This window comes from Eleutherodactylus coqui, chromosome 13 (genome assembly GCF_035609145.1).
Source record: "Eleutherodactylus coqui strain aEleCoq1 chromosome 13, aEleCoq1.hap1, whole genome shotgun sequence".
Lineage (NCBI taxonomy): Eukaryota > Metazoa > Chordata > Amphibia > Anura > Eleutherodactylidae > Eleutherodactylus > Eleutherodactylus coqui.
The window spans coordinates 40226310-40252050 of NC_089849.1; the positions used below are offsets into that span (position 1 = coordinate 40226310).

At 46.0% G+C, this 25741-nt stretch overlaps 1 protein-coding gene across 3 annotated transcripts in view; it reads right to left on the minus strand.

The window, feature by feature from the left end:
* Positions 1 to 15871: 15871 nt before the first annotated feature.
* The window catches only part of RARA (retinoic acid receptor alpha), a 119791-nt gene continuing 109921 nt past the window's right edge, over positions 15872 to 25741 (minus strand). For all 3 annotated transcript variants that reach the window (XM_066587348.1, XM_066587349.1, XM_066587347.1), the window contains 5 exons: positions 24066 to 24226; positions 23621 to 23797; positions 21441 to 21645; positions 18897 to 19055; positions 15872 to 17496 (listed from right to left, as the gene is read on the minus strand). In XM_066587348.1, the coding sequence (XP_066443445.1) occupies positions 17288 to 17496; positions 18897 to 19055; positions 21441 to 21645; positions 23621 to 23797; positions 24066 to 24226 (911 nt within the window). In that variant the 3' untranslated portion in view covers positions 15872 to 17287. The remainder of the gene's footprint in view (positions 17497 to 18896; positions 19056 to 21440; positions 21646 to 23620; positions 23798 to 24065; positions 24227 to 25741) is intronic.

The window sequence follows — 25741 nt, forward strand, 5'->3', positions numbered from 1 at the left end:
ACATGGACAGCACACAGCTCCAAAATACGCTAATGTGCCACTAGCCAAAAAGTGATCAAAAAGGCTTTTGCACCCCAAAAATAGTGCTAATAAAACTACAGCTCACCCCATAAAGAATACAAGCCTTTACACAGTTGAGTCTCAGAATATGCAGACACTTTATAAAAGTACTAAACCCCCCCCCCCCACACTATATAAATGTGGTATCGCCATAATCATACTGAGCCACAGAATAAAGGTAGTCATTTTTACCGTACAGCAGTGAACGCCTTAAGAAACAAAACCCCCAAAACAATCCTAAAATTTGAGCAATAATGTTTTTTTTTTCATCTCAGTACAGTACATGGTACATTAAAGGGGTTGTCCAGTTGTAAACTGTCAATGGCCTATCAGCAGGATAGGTTATCAATAGTAGTCAGGGACCCCTGTCAATCAGCTGTTTGCTGGACCTGTGTTTGTATACTGAGCCGATTTCTGTAGCAAGTAGACAGCTCCATTCTTACTGTAGTGGCCAGGCTTGGTATTGCAGGCCCAACTCCTCACATTAAAGGAGTTATCCAGGAACACAGTGTTGAACAAAAACTTGCTCAGCTTGCAGCAGTAAATCACAGCATACCTTTCCATGCCTCCCCGTCACTGCCGTCTCGCTGACTCTTCGGTTTCCGCTGGTCTTCAATTTCATGTGCAGAGAGCCAGCGATGACCTTCCCTACGCTGCAGCCAATCACTGGCTCCCTTCAGCTGGGGAACAGCAGCAGCACACTCATGTGACACATTGTCTTGGACTGGAAAACTGGCGAAAGGGCAGCGGCGGGGAAGCGCTGAAGCGCGAATATGTATTCTGTGATTTTACTGCTGCAAGCTTTTCTGTAACACTATGCCCCCGAATAACCCCTTTGAAGTGAATGAGAACTTAGCCTGCAATAGCAAGCCTGGCCACTGCAGTAAGAACGGAGCTGTCTGCATCCTGCAAAAATAAGCTCGTTGTATGAACACACTAATGCTGCCAACAGCTGATCGGTGCGATTTCTGGCTGGCAGACCCCGCCAATCCATTATTGATGGCATATCCTGCTGATAGGTCATCAGTAGTTTCCAATTATGTTGACCAAAAAATAAAGCTATGGTTGTTGGAAGGCCGGGATGAAAAGAAAAAAAAAATGAACTGCCAAGAACGGCTGCAGCGGGAAGGGTCGAACCCCTCTTACCCCGGTATTATGCTACACGCCTAATTTATTGTGTGTTTTTAGCTTCCTCACAGTTGTGGAATATTTCCCCAGGAAGAACAGACAGAAAACACATAAAAGCCGCATTTTATTATTTCCACAGATAACTCCAGATGAGACAGCTGGGATGGTTTTCCACATCATTTCAGTTTTTATCAGGCCGAACTGTTTACATGACATGAAGGCCCCCCCGATGACACGTCTGGAGATTCATTCTTACATGTTATGGTCTGTTCACATCTGCGTCATGGCTTACTTTATAATGGAAAACACAGCGTAGTGCCAGATCGTCACACAACACGTACCGCCGGCACCCGACGGACTCCATTAGAACTTATTATGGTTTCTCGCTATTCTTCTTAAATCTGGGCTTCGTTCACACCACGTTCAGTCAGCATGTGACCCAGAATGTAGCCATAAGACACCTACTCAACTTCTGGAGGACATGAAAAGTGTCCTTTTACTCTTCATCAAGGTGGCATGCGTTGACATCTCTTTTTTTCTACAGAAAGGCACGGCATGGAGCACTTTCCTATACGATGGGCCACCACAAAAACATATGCCACAGCGGCATACATTGGCATGTTGGGGAATACACCTAACACATGATGAAATGAGGGTTGAGGAGAGCTTTAGGAGCAGGAAAGGGAATCCCCGGGCTGAATGGATCCATCTTATGATGTAACCAAAGAGCGCAGAACGGACTGTATTGACTATAATGGGGTCCGTTGGCTTTCCGCTCAACTGCCCAACACTTTACCGTGATGCTGGATGCATCACCATTTCTTCCGGTATTTTGTGCCGGATCTATGACCGAACCTTCGGAGGTTCCAGCGCAGATGTGAAGGCAGCCATAGGCCTCATCTAGCTAAAAACTGAGAAATAGGGCCATTGTTGGCCATTACAACCAGGTCACCAGGGTAGAAGATGAAAGCTAAACTCTGATTGGTCGCTATTTGCAAGAAGGACATCATGAGGTCTAATGCCAAGAGATCTTTCCAGAATCTCAGGCCCTCAGTTAAAGCTACAGTACACATAGCACAACGCATAGGGTGGAATCTTTAGCAAATTTGTATGAAAAATCCAATAGGTCACTCCCTGTTTACACTAAGCCACGCCCTCTGTGTGCCATAAAACTGCCCTTCAGTGACCTTATCACAGTACTAGTGACCAAATCGGGAATGGTTGAGATACGTGCATAAGTAGTGCAGTGTAGTGTAGTATACTGAATGATCGCATCTTCAATTCCTCTTGACGGACAAGAAAAAAGTAAATTAAAGTAAAAAAATTAATAAAAAAATGCATTTCCTTAAAAACTCCCTTTTTTATGAAAAATATAAACATATAAGGTATTGCCGAGATCATAAAGACCCGCACTATAAAACATTATGCCGGTTATACTGCAGAATTGCTATTCATCTTCCTATCAAAAAAATGCAATAAAAAGTGATCAAAAAAAGTCACATGTAGCCTAAAATGGTACCAATGGAAACTACAACTCGTCCCACAGCCATCTGCAGTGGCCAGTATTCATGTGGCGATTGGCTGCTGGACAAAGCGGTCTTGGCCCAACACCGTTGCAGCAGCGCCAAACAAGAACTACAGTGCAGCACAAAATATCGCCAGAGCAGCGACACACTGCATTGCGTAGCTCAAACAACAGCAGCATTTTAGCCCCACTCCTTCCCTACTGCCAGCAGCAGCATTTTACTCCCTCTTCCCACCCCTGCCCCGCTAGCAGTATTTTACCCCCTAACTATCCCCCCGCTGACATTGTCCCCTTCCCTCTCCCCTTAGATTTGCACATGATGCTGGAGGTGGAAGGAGCTCCTCTCTTGCCTGCCGATACGTAAGACCGGTTCAACGTGACAGTGATGATGACGGATCAGTTTGGACAGGAGAGTTTACCCCCAAGGGGGTCATAGTTATTTTGGGGACTGCAGTACTAAGAGGGTTATGTTAGTCGGTAAGTGATGCTAGGTACAATTAGTGAACATTGTGATGTGTACGGATTAACCCTTTCCAATCCAATTTGTATCCTGGTTTTCCTAGGGGGCTTACTCTTTTTCTGCCATTATACAACGGCGCTATCTGCTGGCTAAAGCCAGTACTGCATGAGGTGACACGTTGGATAGGCTCCGACAGCAGAGAGGCTGGCAATATACAGTAAGAGAACCCCGACGGACGTCTTCTAACATTGGAGCTGTACAGACTTAAATCATAATGTCTTCAGAGGTCAGACAGTGGATTGGAAAGGGTTAATGACGCAAGGCGTATGGCGACAGAGGACAGGACACTTCGGGTATAGCAGTGCTATGCAATAAACTAAAAGACGGAAGTGTGCAAGCAACAGTAATGCTGTGATGTATCTGGGTTATTGGTTCGCACCGGAGGGGTCTTCGAGTTCGCAATCACACAGAGCTCCTAAACTTAGTGACCTACTCTGGCCCTTATGGTGCGTTAGGCCGCGAGGGTGGCATGCCGCACACTTTCGGGAATGCGGAGTACAATTATGGTTATGGAGCCATACAAGTATGGTGGCTGGTAATTATGGTAACGAAGTGCCTTGTTCGCCGAAGTGATCCCCTTATGTGCAACAGACATGGTGGTGAGAGATGCAGAGGAGATGCATCCTGCACCTATGGTGTATTGACCGCATGCGCGGAGACTGTTCTATGAAGACATATGTGACTAGTGTGATGTTCGGGTAAGTATACATCGTTTAATTCCTCGTGCCCTCTTATGGAGTAAAAGCACCAATTAACCCTTTCATTCAGCAGAATATATTTTATAATATATGTATTATATATATAAAATAAATTACCTCCATCTGTCGTCGCTGCGACATCCTGAACTGTATTGCACCCCTTTCCGCGCAACTGGTTCAGCAGCTTTGAAGGGGAGGGAATGGAGGAACTGCACTTTCATCCTTCTTGATTTTCTCTGACCGGCCTGTTGCTCTTTTCCTGCAGGACACCTTCTGTAGGACTGTGACTGCTACTCTGCAGCACAAACCAGGGGATACTCCCTTCTTCCTCTGTCTTCTTCTTTCTCCAAGAGGGAACGATCCTTAGGACTGAATGTGCAAAACTGCAGTACACCAGGAGAGACTCCTGCTTTAACCTCCATCCTGCACCTAGTACTTCTCTGTACTACTTCCTGTCTCTTCCTTCTGCTCAGCTCTGTTCCTCCATTCCCTCCTCTAAAAGAGACAGTAGCATTAAAAAGAAAACAACATTATACTATCATTAAACAGCAATAAATCATACCCGCTGACAGCTGTGACAACCATTGCACACCTAAGGCTGGATTCAGATGAACGTATATCGGCTCGGTTTTCACGCCCAGCCGATATATGTCATCTCTCTCTGCAGGGGGGGAGCCTGGAAGAGCTGGGAGCAGTGCTCTGAGCTCCCGAACCCTCTCTGCCTCCTCTCCGCCCCTCTGCACTATTTGCAATGGACAGAGGCGGGACGGGGCTAATTTGGGAAACTTAGCCCTGCCCCATCCCTCCTCCTTTCATTGCAAATAGTGCAGAGGGGCGGAGAGGGGTGGAGAGGAGGCAGAGAGGGGTCGGGAGCTCAGTTCCTGCTCCTGGCTCTTCCATCCTCCCCCCCCCCTGCAGATGAGGACACCGTATATCGGCTCGGCGTGAAAACCAAGCCGATATACGGTCGTCTAAATCCACCCTTAGTCTTACCAGAAACCTCATACGTTTGCATTCAAAATTATTCAACCCCCATTGCAATTCAGGTTTAGTTGTCAAATTAACAAACTTTCAGCAGTGTGCAAAAAACAATTTAAATAGCTGAGCAAAACTGATATAACAAGGGTTTTTTTTTCTAAATTACAACTGCAATGGCCTTTTATACCAGACGAATGTCAGACAAACGATGCCCGACACTCATCCCCGCACATGCTAACTCCTGTGCACCTGCACAGGAGCTTGTATCTTTAACTCTCAGCGGGGCGGCTGCAGATTTCACTCCTCACGCTCCCCCACCCCTCTCCATTGACATAACACAGTAGCCGTTCATTACTGAACAGCTGCTATTTACACTGAGCGATCAGCTCATCGTCCATCGTTTATGCTGCATAAACGATGAGCTGATCGCTTATCGATCAGCGTAAATAGTGGCCATTCAGTACTGAACAGCCGCTGTGTTATGTCAATGGAGAGGGGCGGGGGAGCGCGAGGAGAGAAATCTCCTGCAGCCTCCCCTGCCCCTCTGCTGGCTGCTCTGTGAGCGAACCAGCTCTTTTAGCTCCCATGCAGGAGCATGGGAGCAATGACACGCAGAGACGAGTGTCGGGCATTGTTTGCCTGACATTCGTCCTGTGTAAATGGACCCTAAGCCTTAAGCATCCAACAGATGACTTAGCATCCAGCTTCCCCTACAAACGTCTGATGTTTTCTAAGTGGAACTGCTCTATTATGCCCTACCTAGCAAGCAGCACTTGGGTCACATGCCCCACCAGTCTGCCGTGATCAGCAGAGTATAGATATTGGTTGCCAGTATCTGTATTCTGCTGGCGGTGTTGGTAGGACAGTAGAGGGTAAATTGATTTCTCTGTACACTTAGTATAAGTAGAGAGAACAGTCCAGCATTAACACTATTGTAAATAGCTGCTCATAATGCAATTCCAGAACATAAAAGAAAGTAGTTGTAAGTCACAACTTCACTAGTTTTCTAAAAGCAAGTGTACCTTTAAGCTCTTGGACCCCAAGACAAAAACTGGACCAGGGCCCCAACCTACCATGTGCCATTTGTAATACGGGTGTCTTATGTGGCAGACAGCCTTTGGGTCCCCTCAGATACTAGAGTCCTGCTACGACTGCTACCCCAATAGTACATCCCTGTTTTGACATGTGCCAAGGTGGCAGATGGCCAACTCAGAAACTGATGGCATTAGTCTGGCACAGCCCACAGTAAATGAATGGCATAAAAGTATTCGGCAGTCAGGGAGAATGGTCTGGCTGCAGCCCTGGTCCGGATTTTAAATATTGTTTAATGCCAGCCGAGTGGTTGACATGGTTATGAAGGGAAACAGAGAAGAAATTATATGTAGAATAGAGCATGTGAACTGTGCCAACCGTGCCCGCTGATTTATTGGTCTTAATCCTGTTTAGACATAGAACCACTTCTGGAGTTGAACAGATGACATGTAACAGTAGCAACAATTACCGGCTAATATCATTTGGAGTCTCTGGATGTAAAATTGGTTTGGAGTAATTGTATTTGGGGTGCACCCTGGTCTCAGTCAACCTCATAGTATAGCTGGTGAATGAGATCTGCATATAACATGGCTGTAAGTCTAAAGACTATGGCATTAATTATGTGCTCCTTTCGGGTTATGGAGGCATGGCAGAAGGTGGGATTGCTTGCATTTGTGTGCTGGTTCTAAAAGGAGATATGAGGGGACTTAACGGGTTTATCCACTTATAAACTATTGATAGCCTATCTTCAGGATAGGCCATTAATAGTAGATTGGCGGGGTCTGCTACCCAGAAATTGCATCGATCAGCTGTTTGCTGCGTCAATGTGTTCATACACCAAGCTTATTTTTGCAGGATGCGGACAGCTCCGTTCTTACTGCAGTGGCCAGGCTTGGTATTGCTGGCTAAGTTCTCATTCACTTCAAAGGGGTTATCCGGGGGCATAGTGTTACAGAAAAGCTTGCTCAGCTTGCAGCAGTAAAATCTGTTGCTCAGGACCTGCACTGATTAGCTGTTCGCTAGGCTGGCGTGCTTGTGCACTGACCTGATTTCTGCAGGAGGCAGACAGCTCTGTTCTTACTGCAGTGATCAGGCATGGTATTGCAGGCAAAGTTTCCATTTATTTCAATGAGAATTCAACCTGCAATACAAAGCTTGGCCACTGCAGAAAGAATGGAGCTATCTGCTTTCTCCAGAAATCAGCTCTGCACACAATCCGCTATTGATGACTTATACTGACAATGCACCATCAACAGTTTACATCTGAACAACTCCTTTAAAGGCCATCCATGCTAGTCTGGGAAATTTATGCCAATGGGAGATGGGGCAATGCATCTACAGCACGACCTATTAGAAGGTATCATTCCTACAAGTCAATGTCAGACCTTTTAACAGACCTTGTAACATGACTGGGAATATAAGCCAAAGCTGGAGTCTTCTCCACGAGATAAAGATAACCAGGTACAGACAGATCGTTTTGGGTTTTTTTGCCCCTCATCAGTGTGCTGTAGGTTGTTGGGTGAGAGGCCAATGAAGTAGGTGAAGAGGATTAAGTTTCTCCTTATGGAGAGCACCTAGTAGGTGTGAGGAGACTTATATGGTCATGCATGCTCCTCTGGGAAATCTATGCAAATGAGAGATGGAACAATGCCTCTACAGCGCCCCCTATAAGAAGGCAGCATTCCTGCAAATCAGGAATGCAGAAGGATGTGAGTTGATGCAGCATAAAAGTTAATGGTAAAGCAGAGTTTACAATGCAGCATGGGGTGTGACTAGAGATTAGGGCATAATGTAACTCGGGGGGAAGTATAACATAAGTATAATGTGACAGTAAGGACTCCTTCACATCAGCATTTTTCTTTTCATTTCTTAGAAAAAAAAAATCGCTAGTCTGTCCTTAGATGGAAGATAGAGAAAGCCATACAGCAGATGGAAATGCTAGCAGGGCTAGGGAAAAGTACGTAACAAAGAGGATTCCACAGCCACACCAGACACAACAAACAGAACAGGTTATAGTTCAGGTGTCCACACACCAAAGCATGGAGGGGATCCAGGCGTCTGCACACTGACGGACCGAGGGGATCTAGGCGTCCGCACACCAACAGACGGAGGGGGATCTAGGTGTCCACACACCAATGAAGAGAGGGAATCTAGGCGTCCACACACCAATGAAGAGAGGGAATCTAGGCGTCCACACACCAATGAAGAGAGGGAATCTAGGCGTCCACACACCAACAGACGAAGGGGATCTAGGTGTCCACACACCAACAGACAGAGGGGGTCTAGGCATCCACACACCAACGAACAGAGGCAATCTAGGCGTCGACACGCCAATGGACGGAGGGGATTCAGGTGTCCACACACCGACGGACAGAGGGGATCCAAGTGTCCGCACACCAATGGACAGAGGGGATCCACGCGTCCGCACACCAACAGACGGGAGGGATCTAGGCGTCCACACACCAACAGACGGGGGGGGATCTAGGCATCCACAAATCAACAGACAGAGGGAATCTAGGCGTCCACACACAAACGAACAGAGGGGATCTAGGTGTCGACACGCCAACGAACGGAGGGGATCCAGGCGTCCGCACACCGAAGAACTGAGGGGATCCAGGCGTCCGCACACCGATGGACTGAGGGAATCCAGGCGTCCGCACACCGACGGACGGAGGGGATCTAGGCATCCACACACCAACGAACAGAGGGGATCTAGGCGTCAACACACTGACAAACAGAGGGAATCTAGGCGTTGACACGCCAACGGATGGAGGGGATCCAGGTGTCCGCACACCAATGGACTGAGGGGATCCAGGCGTCCGAACACCAACGAACCGAGGGAAACTAGGCGTCCGCAGGTCAATGGGAACCTCTGCATTGACAGAAGACCCAAAGGAACTTCCGAAAAACGACACCTAAAGGACCTTCTGCAGTGACAGGAAAGAGGCATTGCACAGCGCCACAGGCGTGGTCATGTCCACCATGGCTGATGTAGAGACGCACCCTGGTTCCACTGATTGCGGCTGGCATGCCCCAACACTTTATTTCTGTAAGTCTTATATATAATGTTATTAGAGTCTCTCTTGCCGTTGGCGGGGTCTAATAATAATGTACGGCAAATATCCACATGACACAGAAATTGGCACAACTTCACGAGACCCAAATATAGAAACCCTGTAAATGTCTGACTGCACTCTGCACGGCGTATTCCTGGCACGTGAAGGAAAGAAGACGCTTCTCAAGAACCCCAACGCTGATTTTATCATCAAGTATCACAGCTATCTAACAAAGATCTCTTATTTTTAGCTTTACCGCTTGGTTTCCAGAGAATGAGCGAGAGACTGTTATTCTGTGCTCCCCTCCCCCATATTGCTAGTTATAACAATTTGTAGTTAAAGGCCTGATTCTGTAACTTTAGTCCAGTATCCCTATGACAACACTTCCTTTCCTATTCTTCAGCAGTTCACTCTTTGTAAACAAATCTACACACAACCCTTTCACTACTTAGGGGAAAAAGTGGATTGTGATTTGAAGTAAAACATTGGCGCATAGAACTGCAGCACAATGCTGATCCTAATATCCCTTGCAGTTACTAAATGACTTCTAAGAACTAGTCCAAACCCATAATACCCAGGGCCAGATCAAGGTTAGTTTAGCCCCCAGGGCAAAAAGTTAATGGAGGGGGTCTTAATTTTTTAGTGGTCCGTAATATAAAGTGATGAACTTCAGTCAGGGAAACAGTTGAAATACAACAAAACAGAGCTCTACTGCCACCATGTGGTAGGCTGTGTGTATTGCATGTGTCCAAATTTTTACCAAGGTTGTAGAAAACATTGCATACTTATTATTGAGCCAGAATTCTAGCAGCCGAGTGTCACAATTTTGTCTCTAGTGGCCAAAATTGCAACCTTAAAAAAATAATTTACGGTGACGAACAATACATTTTCTTTTTTAATAGTGGTTGGCGGACGGCTCCAGGGGATGTGGCCACACACATCCAGTCACATTTACTATAATTTACATCAGAAATGAGCGCAAATTATAGCAGAAAAATACGCCAGCTCGTAGCGGTTGTAGATTTTAGTCCGGTGCATGGAGGTGCTGCCAGATGCAGCAAGTGTGTCAAGAAACTTGCAGCTCTTAATACATCTGCTGCACTTACGCTGGTGCAAACTGTAGTTAAGACCGGCATATGAAACACCAGTCTAAGTTATAAGCCCTTGTGTGTTTCCCCCCCCCCCCCCCCCCAAGAAATATGGTGGCACCTATACTACAGACTGGCAACCTAGGATCTAGTCAATGTGTTAAAGGGTTAATGTCGGCATCCCTGCTGGCCTAAACATAGGTAAAGTGACTAATGCCAGCATTAAAGGAGTTGAGCCATGAAGGATGGGGGATAGCTTTACGATTAGTGGGGTTCTGACCACTAGGACCCCCACTGATCCTGACAAAAGGGGTCCCAACAGTCCCCGTATGACTGGAGCAGTGAATGTGAATGCACGCCGACGCTCCATTCATTTCAATGACACGACTGGAAATTGCTAAGTATGAGTGCTCCATTCATGCAGAGACCATTGGGACCCCTCTACTCAGGACCGGAGGGGATCCCAGTGGTCAGATCCCTAGCGATCATAGGGTTATCCTATATCCCGTGGATAACTTTACATTTTGGTACAACCCCTCTAACAGCTGGTGCCCATTGGTCTAGTGTGGCCAGGCTATGGGTCCAACCTCCAGTAGGCTAACAAAGCGACAACCACTTTGTGTGACTTTAAAGGGGTGGTTGGGTTACTGGCCAACATTATGGTCCATGGTGCTAAAACAAAAAAAAAGGAGCAGTGGTTATCCGTCCTCTGCCGCCACGATCCAGCGATGCCACCCTGCCGTGGTCCTGTTTATTGTGGTAGATTATGCCACCAGAAGTCAACTGACCGCTACAGCCAATCAGAGGCTTCAGCATCACTGCCTGTTCTCTTGGCATTAGCACTCACATCCTGGGCGGCATGATGCCAGGAGTTTGGCATGGTGACGCTGCAGCAGTTAGGTGATTTCCAGAGACATCATCAGCCCCAACACTGCGACGCCGGCGGCAGGGATTTAGCGCTGGATCTAAAGGACAGGTAACTACTGCGCCTTTTGCTATTGTAGCACAGTAGGCCCTATAGGGAAAATGTCATCTAGTAACCGGACAACCCCAGCTAGGGCTACACAGAGACTTTGACCGACATGGGTTGTATAAGCTATGATTGTTTTGTAGTCCTGCGATTTCCTAATCCCATTGAAGTCAATGCAGAGCGCTTTGTGACTTGCAAGTAGTCGTAGTCATGACCATCGATTGGAAGTAGCCTGACAAAGTTGGATTTTTGCGATCTTCAGGTCAAGGCTACTTCGACGCACATTAGAAGACTGCAGTGATCTTTGGTCTTGCAATCTATGTCATTGCCATGTAGATCTTACCTTATGGTGCGGAGAAGAGCCGTCACGACAAGATGCCCTCAGTGAAGAATAAGGCGGCTCTCATGAACTGCATGAAAAACCCTCCAAGCTAAAAGGGTTAATCTAATCTATACTTCCCAAATTTAAGAGTGATGAATATTTGGCCATTCTTATGATTTGAGTGGATCTCCCCTTTAATTTTGCTCTACTGGGATGCAAAAAGCTGATCTGTGATTGGCTGCTGTGCTTTACCGCAAGTCCCTGTTCTTTAGACAATATTAAGACACAAGCCCTGAAGAAGCTCCGTAATGTTCCACCTTTATCTCCGACAAACAAGCCATTTTTCCTGCGCCTCCGCCTGTTGACATCTCAATCAGCGGGAAATTGCAGCTCATCATTCTAGATCATAACCCGGGTATCACAGTAACACTTTATGTGCAAAGCTGAAAGCACATTTAGTTGGGAGCGATTTTCCGCATTGCATTATCCACATGACTCATCATACAAGGCTCCTTAGGTGACACCGCTCTCACGTTAGCTTAGTAGAAGCAATATCCAGCTGCTAGGTGAGCCACTTACTCTAACAGGATCACAGGGGCTCACGGTCAAGTGCTAAATCATCCTTACAACAACATTTAAAGGGACAGGACGTCTCCAAATAAAAACGGATTCATTGTTCTTATCAGCTGGGACTATAAAGACTACACAATGTCGTATGTATGCCTTCTCCTGCACCGGGCTGTGCGGACAGCCATCATTTAGCAGACATGGAATTATAACCAAGGGTCTCTTTAGTCTGGCCAAGTTCAGGGTCCGATCTAATGAGTGGCGCTCAAAACACAGGTCGATCGGCGCTTGTTTGATTTTTCCTTTAAATGGGCTGAGAATCATTCTTCCCCACAGGCTGGCTGTACAGATGGACGGCCAATCGGCAAGTATTTCTATGCTCACCGAAAATGAACGATGAGCCAACAAATATGGATGATCTCATTCGCCAGCTGATCATTGGTCCTTTTACAAAGCCCGAGCGTTCAGGCGAGATAATTGGGCCTTACAGCGGTCCATACATATAAAGGTCAGCCAAAATAGCCGATTCTGAACATTATTGCTGACCGTCCTTTCAAGGATTCTATGCGAATGATTGTTCGCGATGGTCAATGGCGGATTATTGTCCATCGAAGAGGTGATGGATCACGGCTGATTTCAGGTGGCTTCAGATCTGCCTAGAAATAGCAGAAGATAAAGTGATGCATGCGGCACCTTTTCTTTTGTGGGGCAGATGGGCAGAAAGCAGCCGGACTCCATTATAGGTAATAGGGTCTGCCCGGCGCTGTGCGGTTCCATCCAGAGACAAGAGCCACTTGGCAGCAGGGATTCCCCCGAACGGAGCAGGAAAGTGGAATCCCCAGCACCGAAGTGAAAGCACCCTTACACAAACGCATGTGCATGTGTAATACACAGTAAATAGAACCCATTGATTTGAATAGGTTGGTTGGCATAAGCGTGTTTTGCACGCACATTTCGTTTGCGCCAAAAAATACATTGCATGTCCTATTCTATATATATATATATATATAGCACATATTAAACTAATTTAACTTAATTGTACATTGAAATCAATGAGAGCATGCCGGGTTCTTTTGCGCACGCAAATATACAAAACATGCAAATGCAAAAAACACAGTAAACCCAAACACGGGTACACGCAAAAACACCACCCATTGCTCAAATAGGCAGCGCAAATCTGCTTGTAAATGCACTTATGCCCGTGTGAAGCCGGCCTCAGGTTGGAGTTTTTCCAGCTGTTAGCTAAAACTACACATGCGGCATGATCGGCCAAACACGGTTGATTATTTCCCACTTTGCGCAAACCCTTTTTTTCCCCTAAACTATCTCCACTGATCCGCCATGTTAGTTTGGCATGTTGTTGGTGGTTATCATTCACATAAATGATGCAACGTACGATGATAGGCCATATTGTGGCCAGTCCTAAGCTTATGTGTATGGCCCGCTTAATGTCACACATATTCCATGTGTTAGCACTAGACCGAGCTGCAAAGTGTTTTTTTTAGGAGGATTCTTGCACCTCACTACAGGTGACCGGCGGAGATAGAGAAAGCAATAGACAGGAAAAAATGGTGGCTGCAAGTATGACCATTCATATGGCAATGTATAAAGAAAACTTCTACAATGCAGATAAATCATAAAGTAGGGTGGTTTCACATCTGCGGCGGGGGTTCTGGTTTCCTGTTTTGTTCGGGGAGCAGGAGTGGGGAATCCCCTCGGCCGACCGGCTCGGTCTCATGATGGAACCGAACAGCGCCGGGCAGTTGAGTGGAAAGTAAATGGACTACATTATAGTCAATGGGTTCTGTTCACTGCCCGGCTTTTTGCAGGAAGAATGAGTTCTGCATGAAGCGCTTTGTCTTCTGGTATTTTGTGCCGGATCTGCAGATGTGAAACCGACCTAATAGCAGGCTTTGCATGCTGTGCAGATTACTAGCTTTTAAGGCTCTAAGCACTGTGCAAAGAACTGCAACTCCGCACCATTCTTCCAAGTGGGCATAGAATCTGGCTAGAAATGGTTCTGAGGAGGAAGGAATCAAAATAGGTCAAGGGTGGCCAAACACATCAGTTGTGCATCAGCCAACATGCCAATTTCGGACAATCATTTAATGTGTATGTGGCCCCCAATCGCAGATGTTGGGTTGGATAAGGATCGGGGAGTTGGATTTCAAAATACTTGACCTTTTTGTCCTTGGGGAGATAAGCCACCATTAGAGGTGTTGGATAAGATGATTGTTAGCTATTTTATGTGTATGATCAGCCCAAGCCTGACGCACCTTCATTCTAGAAAATGGTCAACCTGCCACCCAGGGGATACAGTTGAGGGTCCATAAGGCCTCTCTTCTCCATATAGGGAGCCCAGTACTATTAACAAAGAATTATAGTTGGGGGTCCTGTTACAGATTTTGCTTTGGAAGCTTCACGTTACGTCTCTGCTCCCACCAATGAGATTGTAACATGATATGCAAATTTCTGATGTACTTTCTCTTCCATTCTACATATTTTTTCAAGATCCCCGCTTGCAGCTAGTGAATGTGATCCCTCTTCTTAGGTAACATGTATCAAACCTGACTGCAGAGAACGGCGTGGATTCATACACTTATAGCTAACATTCAGCTGTCAGAAGTTTTAGGGGTTTTCAGCTTCTGGATGTCAACAAAAGACTTCCCATTTGCTGACAACAAGCAGAGTTAGGTAAGACTGTGAGAAACTGAAACACGAGGTACATTAGGAACGTGTCAAACTTTTCATTATACAATGATTATATCTTATATGTACATAAACACAGAGAATCGTATTTAGGAGATGTTCACACGTAGCAGAAATGGTGCAGATTTTCCACTACGGAAAATCCACATCAAAATCTGCTGCAAAAACAACTGAAAGGGTGAAGTCTTCTGCGTCAAACTCGGCATCCAAAGACGCATCAATGGTGTGGAGCATAAAAACCATTTTTGATCAGCTGTACACAGCCAGCCTATGGGAATGAGCAATCATAATTACACTCATTTGTCCCCATAAGCTGATTCTTAGTCCAGTCTTACAAGTGCATGTTGATCGGCGCTCGTTTCATTTTCCTTCATATGGGCCGAGAACTCGGCCAGTCTAAGAGGTCCATTAGAGGGAATCTGTCACCATGGTTGTGCAGCCCTCACTGAGAGCAGCATAAGGCAGTGTACATGTACCCTGATTACAGTGATGTGTCCTATGTATCTGTACAGTAGTTTGGGAGAAACTTCCATTTTATTAGTAGCCGCACATCCACAGAGGAGTACAGGAAGTAGTCCTTGCTATTCATGAACTGCAGCTGGCCTTGCGCATCCCGCCATCCGGCCACTGACTGACAGCTGTCTCTCTACACACAGTAATAAGTAGATGCAGTCAATCAGTGGCTGGAAGGCGGGTGGGTGGTGTTAGCTGCAGCTCATGAATATCGAGGACTATTTCTTGTAGTCCTCTATGCATATGCTACCAGGGGCGTAACTATAGAGGGTGCAGGGGATGCGGTTGCACCCGGGCCCAGGAGCCTTAGGGAGCCCATAAGGCCTCTCTTCTCCATATAGGGAGCCCAGTACTATGAATAAAGCATTAGAGTTGGGGGCCCTGTTACAGGTTTTGCATTGGGGCCCAGAAGCTTCAAGTTATGTCTCTGTGCAGCATGGTTTAGGTATGGGTACGGGTACAGATACAGATAGAGGGGGGAGCTCACATTTTGCATCAGGGCCCCTGAACCTTTAGTTACGCCCCTGTATGCTACTATTGATAAAATGTATTTTTTTTCCCTCAAACTACTGCCCAGATATACAGTATACAGCATCATTGTAATCAGTGTGTAGGCCATTACCGTATACTGGAGGACTGTGAGAAGATGTTCTTCATCTCATAATGAAATCAGCATCTAAAAGCATACTCACTACAATGCAGAAGTCAAACAAACAAGTTTGTTTTAATATAAAGATAAACGTTTGTGCAGAAGTTAGACAGAAACTTGAGGAAAAAAAAAAAACCTTCAAATGAAAACAAAAAAAAAACTTTTTTCACATAAAAAAACTTTCACATCTCATTTATTTAATTTTTTTTCAACTTTTTTCTTTTTTTTTCTCTTTTTATTATTTCGAAGAAAAAAACACCTCACCCCCTCTTTAAAATTTCTGCTGGTGTGTAGAGGTGTAAAAACGGCAAGTTCTGTGGGGGAGGAGGTGGGAAAGGGGTAGGGGGGTAAAAGGTGGGGGGGGGGGCAAAGGTTTAGTGGTTAAAAGAAAATATGTGAGCCCAGTGATACTGTGCAGCTGGTATATAATAACTATCAATCTGGCTTCAATCCCCAAAGTACCAAAGTAATAGGGATCAGCCATGTCATTGCAGTTCAATCCGTCCATGTGGTCAGCAGCAGCGGACTGACCATCGGGGCCTCCACTTCCATATGTCACCCAGCAGAAAGCACTCTGCCATTAAACACAACTTGGCGCCCTTGTAATGAAATATTTGGTTGCTTCCAACAAGGACGCTCCAATGTCCAAGCCAACCGCCATCGTTTTCAGCCTAGATGTACATACTTACACTTGAAAATATCTTAAAAGGTTCCGGTGTGGTCTAGAATCAAGGGGGGGGGGGGGGGGAAATGTAGCAAAAATATATATATACTTTACAATTTTTCTTCTTTTTGCACCAATTTCTATAAGATCCTAAAATGCGTCATTTTTTTTTGTTTGTTTGTTTTCCAGTTACAATACCTCAAGCTGCACGGATATTATCCTATGTAAAAGATCCAGAAACTGCTGGAGAAACAGCGAAATCCATTTTAAAAGCAGAGTGCTTTGGGGGTGCAAAAATGGCAGTGAATGGAGTTAATGAACCAGCATAATTCTCCTGCGTAAAGTGGCTTTCGAAACGGTCACCTCTTTCGCGGTCTGAGAACATCCCTTAAGCCACTCCCCCACCCCAATCATGTGGACACAACGCGAGATTCGGCTCAGTCTCAGTCTTTTTTTTTTCTTTTTGAGTCCTTTCTCTATCCCGTTGGGTGTAAGAAGAGTACTGTCCAGAGGCACAAGGTTGAATCTTAAGGAAATGAGGGGACTGAGGGCGACACGTCCATCGCCTGCATAAGTCCCCTCTCCTGCAGAGACCAAATACAGCACAGTGATGATTCCCGGTTGAGGTTTAAAGAGAGTACAGTGGAAAGGTAAAGCATGGTACAACGAAGGAGTTCCAAGGGAGGACAAAAAGGATGTAGGAGAGAAAGTGTAGTTTTAAGAGGAGTAAGAAGTGAAGTGTAGCGGAGAAGTCTGTGCATGAGCTGGTGAGTCTCTGTGCCATGTTGCCACAGTGGCTGGCAAAAGGTCAGGGTGAGTGTGTCGATGGGCTGCTGTGAGTCGAGCTGGGAGAAAGGCTAGGGCTGCAGCTCCCCGGGGGGACAGGAGTTGGAGGCAGCATACTAGGAGATGCTTCTCCCATGTTATCTAGGCCTTCAGAGTTCTCTAGCATCTCCTGGATGAGAGGAGGCATGGATCCCGGGATTTCCATCTTCAGAGTGATCACACGTTCAGCACCTAAAACAGTTAAAGGGAAAGGTTAGCTCACTCATTAACACCAGCTAGGACATTATGGGACATATATCAAATCATGTGGCTGGATAGGGGTCACGTATAGCTCCCTGGCTGCAACACGCTCAATATTAAAGGGGGTTCTTCTCTTTCGGCAACCCCTTTTCTTGGTAGAAGGGTCCCTTAGCTCATTATAGGGTGTACCACTTCTAGGGCGTCCAGGGATCGGCTGTAATCTGCCATTATGTATCCAGTTTCCCTGCAGCACCATTAAAGGGTAAATGAAGCATTACCTAATGTCTATTGAAATGAATAGGATGCATGGATATGCAGGGTCTTCCAAAGTGAGAGGTGATTTTTGACGCTGACCTCTGCTCTGGCTAATGGGGTCCTTCTGCTCGGGTCACCTCTCTATTAAATTTTTTTACCACCAAAGATATTTATGCGCTCGCCACAGGATGGGGATAATGACTCATTACTGGGGATCTGACCACTGGCATCCCCAGTAATCCTGAGATGCATGGCCACCACTCCATTCATTTGGAGACTGCCGAGCGCATTGATCTTTCCCGTTGAAGTGAATGGAGAGGCATGGAGCATATGCCACTTCCACCACCACTTCCTTCTCAGGCGTATTCAAGGGCACAGTTTCAGGCTCACAGGGGTCCCAGTTGCCGGACCCCCAGTGATCAGACATTTACCCCTTACCCCGTGGATAGAAGATTAACAGTCTTTGGTGGTAAAACCACTTTAAGAAGCAGAAAAAAAGGTTTTAAATTTACTGCCATAGTGTAATGGTGCATGACACAAGCAGGCCACACACGGCCGTACACAAAAAGAGCCATTTAATATTACCAGAAATTCTTACTTTGTCGTTTACGTGCCCAATATGCAAATATGCCATCTCGAGTCAAAGAGGTGGTGCCATCATCCCTCCAAATCAGCGTGTTAGTGCAGAACCCCATCCTCTACTCCCGCTCGCCCCCCACCCCCATGTATTGTCATTCGCATTGGTAGCACTAAAATCTTATGACCTTGCTGTGCGCCCCTCCAGCCGTGACTCGTTTGCAAGATTTCAGTGCTACCAGAATGGACGTCAACACGCAGGCGGCAAGTGGGAGGAGAGGCAGAGTTTCTGCTGTGACACATTGACTTGGAGGGATGATGGTGCCGCCTTTCTGACTCAAGATGGCCAATTGCATACTGGGTACAAGTAAGAATTTGTGGTACTGCTAAATGGCATTTTTTGCGTACAGCCATGTGTGGCCTGCTTGTGTCATGCTCCATTATACAATGACTATGCCCCTTCAAGTAACATGATGCCATGATACACAGGCCATCTGTACCCATCGGTATGTAACAAACTTTAGAATACCAACATCATTACTGGCCGCCGGACCACTCACCCTTGGCACTGATGCTTCGCAAGTCTGTGATCTTCATCAACATTTTGGGGAACATGTGGGGTTTTTTGGGTCTTCTCCTCCTGACGTAAATCTTAAGCGCCTCCAGCAGTGGTTCCTGTAACTTGTCCACCTTATCCGGTTGCTCCAGGTCCTGTCGATCTGATTAAAAATGCTCGGTTTTATTATATATCATCGTATGTTTCTTCCAGTCACAAATAGACGTCTATAGCTCATGTTAGCACATTACTACTCCAACTGACCACCGGGTGGCGCTTCATACTCTGGTATTACCGCCAGGTTGCTTACAAAAGCTAACCTTGTTATACCCTATGATAAATCCGCAAACAGATAAATAGGTGATCTATAAAACCTGGCATTTACATCTTTACAGCTTTTTAAACTAAGAAAGAAAAACTCCTTACATTTGCTGGAAAGGAAGCCGTTCAACTTTTAAGACTCCTTATAACTCACAGTGTTAGTGCAGTAAAGTGCCTGTTTGTGCTCCAGACAGACAGCAATGGCTCAATAGCTCTAATGTGAAATTAAAGGGGCATGGAAAATGACACTTTATAGATCTGTGGAGTATTTATCTTCATGGCTTCCTGCGATGTGTCTTGTGTGCTCGTTTTACGCCTTCTTCTTCATAGGATGACATGTTTTGCATTATTACAACTTTGCTACAATGAAGCGGTAAGACCTCCGCCTCTACCCATCGTGATGTGTACTTGGTTAGCATGTAGCTTCTACCCAGTAGCTGAAATGTCACGTATCAGTTACCGGGAGGCTACCTTCCTGCATTACCTCTGTGACATTGGCGCGATCAATTAAAATCAGTAGACAGGAACATAAAACGGACAGACGCACTCCCTGATGGGGGAGTATCTGCTTACAAGGGTAGTCCGTCAGGCATGGATATTAAATAGGAAGCATAAATTCTTATGGACACACAGAAAAGATAAAAAGTGAGAGTTTTCCGTCATCTATATACCCGCCGATTATTCTATCATCAGTCTGAATCTAATCAGAGGCATCTCCATAGATGACAGTACAGTTCCACAAGATGCTGCGATAGGTGGCAGTTTTCCATTTGCGGTCTGTGGCTGGCTTACTTGGTGCTGGTCTGGGCTGCCTTCATCTGCAGGTCTGAATTGATATACAGATACCAAAGGGTGGATTTAAAGGGAATACAGAAGTGGGCCATACATTTCAGATAGGCGTTGGCTAAAACGCACCTGCAGCCAACAGCTATTCTTCACGGCCCTCATACACACGCATGTATGTATGGCTTGGCTGAGCATGCATGTTTCTCAATAGGGAAGAAGGGAATACCCGCTGCCAGACTCCTCCAATTTCTCTCTTATAAGGATTAAGCTTGTTGAAATCAAACAATTAGATCCTTCTAACATTGGCCATTTGGGTTGAGTTTAGACGGCCCAATCTGCATTAGAAGATCAGTGGGTTTGGCTGACATTAAACGGCCAATCCGGCAATTTTTTTTTGTTCATTGTGTAACCAACCCCCCCCCCCCCCCCCCCAGTATATCTGTGTTGGCTAGTATTACCTAGGTTAGTTATTCCTTCCTATCTGTAACTTCCAGGCATCCTTCTCCCCAGGCGGGTCATGTGACCTTAATTCTGACCAGATGAGAATTTTTGGGCTTCATGTACTGTCAAATTAGTCAGTGGCAGCAAGACCTCTGTGTGATGGATCCTAGCACAAAAACACTTTAGAGGGGCCACAAATTCCTATCGCAGTTACTGCTGATGATTAGAGGCTCCTGCCACACAGTTATAATGCAGGAGATCACAGATCATCCACTTGACTGTATATTTATGGTCTTTAGCTTACTAAGATGACTATACAGAATAGTGATAATCACACTGTCCTCCCTGCAGGCAGAGATGGTACAGGTTCTGGATGCTCATGTGATGTTGTGCTGATGCACATCAGCAGGGGGAAGGGGAGGGGGAGGGGGAGGGGGAAGGGGGTTGGAAAACAAAAAAAGCTTGGCACCCGGTGGGTCCATTGCAAAAAAGCTTGAGTCCCTCATTGACTTCAATGGGGATCGTTACTCAAATAGAGCTCTCGAATATTATGAAAAGCTTGACTTGAATAACGAGCCCCCGAGCATTTTGGTGCACGCTCATCTCTACACGGAACCTCTTTAAAGGGCCTTTTACATGGACAGATGATTGGAAATGAACGCTCGTCCACCTGGTTACCTGCCTGTGTGTAGGTGCCGCCTATCAGCCCACAAGTGCTTGTTTGTCAGGTAATTGTAATATTTTATGCGGCAAGAAAAATCATCTGTAGCAAGCAGCACATTGTCCTGTGCGAACAGCGATGTGCTGCTAATGATAATGGGACTGTATGTGCCTGGACGATTGCGCCAACAACCGTTCGCGTACATACAGAAATACGGATTGCTCCATGTTAAATGGACTTGAACGAGTGCCGATCGATTTGCAAAAATATCAATCGGCACTCGTCCTTTACAGAACATCTGCTAATGTAAAAGCACCTTAAGCGTTCTACATCTCTTACCTCCAGAGATGAGACAAATGGCACTCAGGAGACCGGTCTCTGCATCGTCCATTTCTAGCGGTAGCAGCTGGTTGGCGAAGGCAAAGACTAGATCTGTGAGAGGTCCAAAGCCAGCGTTGTGCATCTGCGTCCTGTTAAGGGTCAGGCCATCTGAGAAAGTCATGGTGTCCTGGTCGGGCGTGTAGCGTATACAAATTCGTAGGATCTGTGACGAAACAAATATGGGCGAATTAAAGAACGAATGGGAAGAGTAAATGAAGGTATGGAAGATGGAAGCAGGCGACACAAATACTGAGAATGAAAAAGGAAATCCTCATACAGAAAACTGTAACTAGTTTATACAGGCGCAAACCTCCATGTGTCCTATAATAGACCTGAGCCTCAAGAAACAATAGGCCTTATGTAATAAGAGAGTGCCAGTAGAATTTGGGCTAGAGCTCGCAGGAAACTGATCGCTCGTTCATTTGCATTTGTTTCGCTTGACTAAGCTAAAAGCTGATTGAAGATGGTTACTAAGGATGACAGTATAGTGCAGGCAGGCGCTGCTGCATCTCGTAAGCAACAACTGACCTCATAGCTGCCTCATGTTACAACCTTACAAGGGTGCTCGCTGCAGACCTAGATGTACTATATGTATTCTATGCGTGATTGTGCCCCAATGGCTGACGATTTTTCTTTAGTTCTCAACCCAATGTGTATAATGCAGGCAGCCGATGCCCATCCTTATGGTGCATGGGACCAACAAAACATCTCACAATTCAGAAGCCGTGTTGCATATTAGGTGTATGGATAGCTAAAAAAATGCAAACAGTAAAAGGATTGTCTGGATGCCTCAGCCCCGGTGAGCCAGAACTGCAGCCCTGTGGTGCACCTGGTCTTTCTTGTGGAATATAAACCCCCTTACCATGGCCGCAGTGCTCAGGTGCTGTTCTCCTGGCATTATGGCCCCCAGCATCTAAGTGGTTATTCCTGGAGAATGGCACCGTGCAATGCTGCCTCTGATTGGCTGCAGCCTTCGGGTTCCTTCCTTTGGCATTATTGCTCCCAGCATCTAAGTGGTGATTCATGGAGAACAGCACCTGAGCAATGCTGCCTCTGATTGGCTGCAGCCTTCAGATTCTTTTCTCTTGGCATTAAAGCTTTCAGCATCTAAGTGGTGATGCCCAGAGAGCAGCACCTGAGCAATGCTGCCTCTGATTGGTGATGCCAAGAGAACAGCACCTGAGCAATGCTGTCTCTGATTGGTAATGCCCAGAGAACCGCACCTGAGCAATGCTGCCTCGGATTGGCTGCAGCCTTCAGATTCTTTTCTCTTGGCATTAAAGCTTTCAGCATCTAAGTGGTGATGCCCAGAGAGCAGCACCTGAGCAATGCTGCCTCTGATTGGTGATGCCAAGAGAACAGCACCTGAGCAATGCTGTCTCTGATTGGTAATGCCCAGAGAACCGCACCTGAGCAATGCTGCCTCTGATTGGCTGCAGCCTTCAGGTGATTTGCTTTTGGAATTATGGCTCCCGCCATCTAAGTGGTGATTCCTGAAGAACAGCACCTGAGCAATGCTGTCTCTGATTGGCTGCAGCACTCAGGTGGTTTGCATTACACAAGAAACGGCAGTGCTCGATCACCAGTGCTGAGGATAGGCAAGTACAGCTACTTTTATGGTTTTTGCACATTTGGATCCATGTTTAAAAAGTAGCATGGTATTCGGACAACCCTTTTAAAGCATTTTGTGCCATTCTAAGCTGACGTATACCGGAGTTCTTATCTCATTCACCTCTTTTCATCCTCACTGAGGTTGAATACTCTTGTATAAAAAAGACAAAAGTATTATGGAGGGGATAACTTTATCAGCTAACCAGAAAAACTATAGATGCAAGCTTTCCGGGCTACTAGGCCTCTTCGTCAGGGTAGTATCCCAGCCTGATGAAGAGGCCTAGTAGTCTCGAAAGCTTGCATCTATAATTTTTCTAGTTAGCCGATAAAGTTATCACCTCCACAATACTTTTGTCTTCATATACGACAGTATATAACATCATACGTTTTTCTGCTAACACAATTCCGCACTATTTTTGTTCTACGGCCTCGGTGGGAATAACTGATGCATTGTACCATAAGGTCACAATTCTATGGAGCAGTTATGGTATGGCAGAGAGCCCAAGGGAATGTACCCTGTAACTTACCAAGATGTCCAGGCAGGCGGCTTTAAGGAGGGTAATTTGATCGGCTATGGTGAGAGTGGTAAATCCCGGTAACTGTTTGGCAAATTCCACTGTCTTGATTATACATTTGGTGGACAGCTCGCTGAATTTATCCCACAGATCGATGTCCAGGGAGACTCGCTGTTCTGAGCTGAAATTCTGCAAGACAGAAAGTAAAGAATGTCTACATGGAGAAATGGAGGTGCCCCCAATATACTGACACTCACCCCTCCCTCTAAAGTTGGGTGTAGGTAGCACGACTGATCATCATGCTTGGGTCCTGGTGTCTAAGGGCGCTCAATACCCCTCTACCACATTAGATGGCACCGGTATTATAAGTGGCAGATGGGGAACCCTGCAAAGAATTTGCATTGGGGCCAAGCTTGCTGACCGGGCACAGATAAGGCAGGACGAGGGTGGCACTCACTGTAGTGTATTTGCCTAGCTGGCACAGTGAAGGGAAGGTTTCCTGGTGAGCTTTCCGCACTTTCTCAATCAGGTTTTCAGTCTCGGGGCTCAGCACGTAGCTCTCCGTTACTTCAGGTTTTGGGGGTTCCTTCTTTTTCTTGTTGCGGTCGTTGCGTACGGCTGCAGGAGAGAAGAGCTGATTAGAATCACAGATCTGAAAGAGCGACATGTAGATGCATTAAATGTCATCTGCTCTCCCTCCGAATACAGGATTACAGGACGGGAAAATAAGATCTAGGTCTTAACCGATATAAATAGTCCCAGCTGGTTAAAGGAAGCGCAAATGAGATGTTATACAGTTTGTATAGGAATGCTATACCCAAACATAATGAGCTTTTCTATTGCGAATATACATTTACTGCAGGCGATGACTTCACGGGTGCAAATTATTAATGGATTGGACTACTGCCAAGTGCACTGACCCCCTCTTCATTAAAAGGGGTTCTCCTTGCAGAAACTATTGAGGAGCTATCCTCAGAGACAATTGAAGGGACACCAATTGTGAGGTCTAAACCTAAACAATGTATTGTTTCCAATCAATGGCCATGTCAGGCTTGGGAAGAGTTCAGTGTCATGGCCATCAATCGCATTACCCTTTCCAATCCAGTTTTGGATTCAGGGTTTCCTAAAAGGCTTTCTCTTTTTGCTGTTATACAACAGTGCCATCTGCTGGCTAAAGCCAGTGTGTGCGCCAGAGAGGATCCGACAGCGGAGTGGCTGGCAATAGACGGTAAGAATACCCTGTCGGATGTCTTCTGACATTGGAGCTGTGCAAGCTTCAATCAGAATGTAGGAAGACGTCAGACAGTGGATTGGAAAGGGTTAGAGGGGTGGTCCGGTTACTTTTTAAAAATTTAACAGCAGCTGCAGCTATAAGAAAATAACAAATACAGCAGTTCTTGCTCGCCCTCCACCAAGACGATCCCGTGCGTGAGCCCTGTTACTCACCCAGTCTCTGATGACAGCAGAAGTACCGCTGCCTACCACTCAGAGCCCACAGCGTCACTATTAGTTCTCCTGGCATCAGCGCTCACATTCTGGGCGCCATGATGCCAGGAGTTTTGAACGGTGATGCGGCGGCTTCTGATTGGTGGCTGTAGCACTTGATCGCTGGGCCGAGGACGGGCAAGTACTGTTGTGCTTGTTGTTTTCTCACAGTTGCACCTGCCGTTAAAATTTTTAAAAAGGAACTGGACCACCCCTTTAAATACTGGAAGTCCAGGAAATTCCGTTCCACATGATCAACTATTTTACTTCACATATCTCCAGTTTGGAGAACCTTGCATATTTTGTAGCTGCTATTTTCAGGTTTACTGCCGCTTTAAGAAATCGAAATATTATCACACGGATTGATCAAGCTTGAAGATACAACTGCAGATACTGCTGCATTGGGATCAATTAACACTAAGAGGTTATATTTTGCATAGTTCATGCATTGTAAATGTATAGTGACCATCAGAATGAAAATCCAATGATGGCTTCTTGTAGAGCCGCTGACCGGGTCCCTGAAACACGGCGGTGGGTCCTGTTCATAAAGATACAGGCTGTGATATCTTATTACATGATCAAGCACATCGTAGTGACTCATATGTGCTTATGCCGAATAGCTGATATGGTGGTATAATAGTAAAAAAA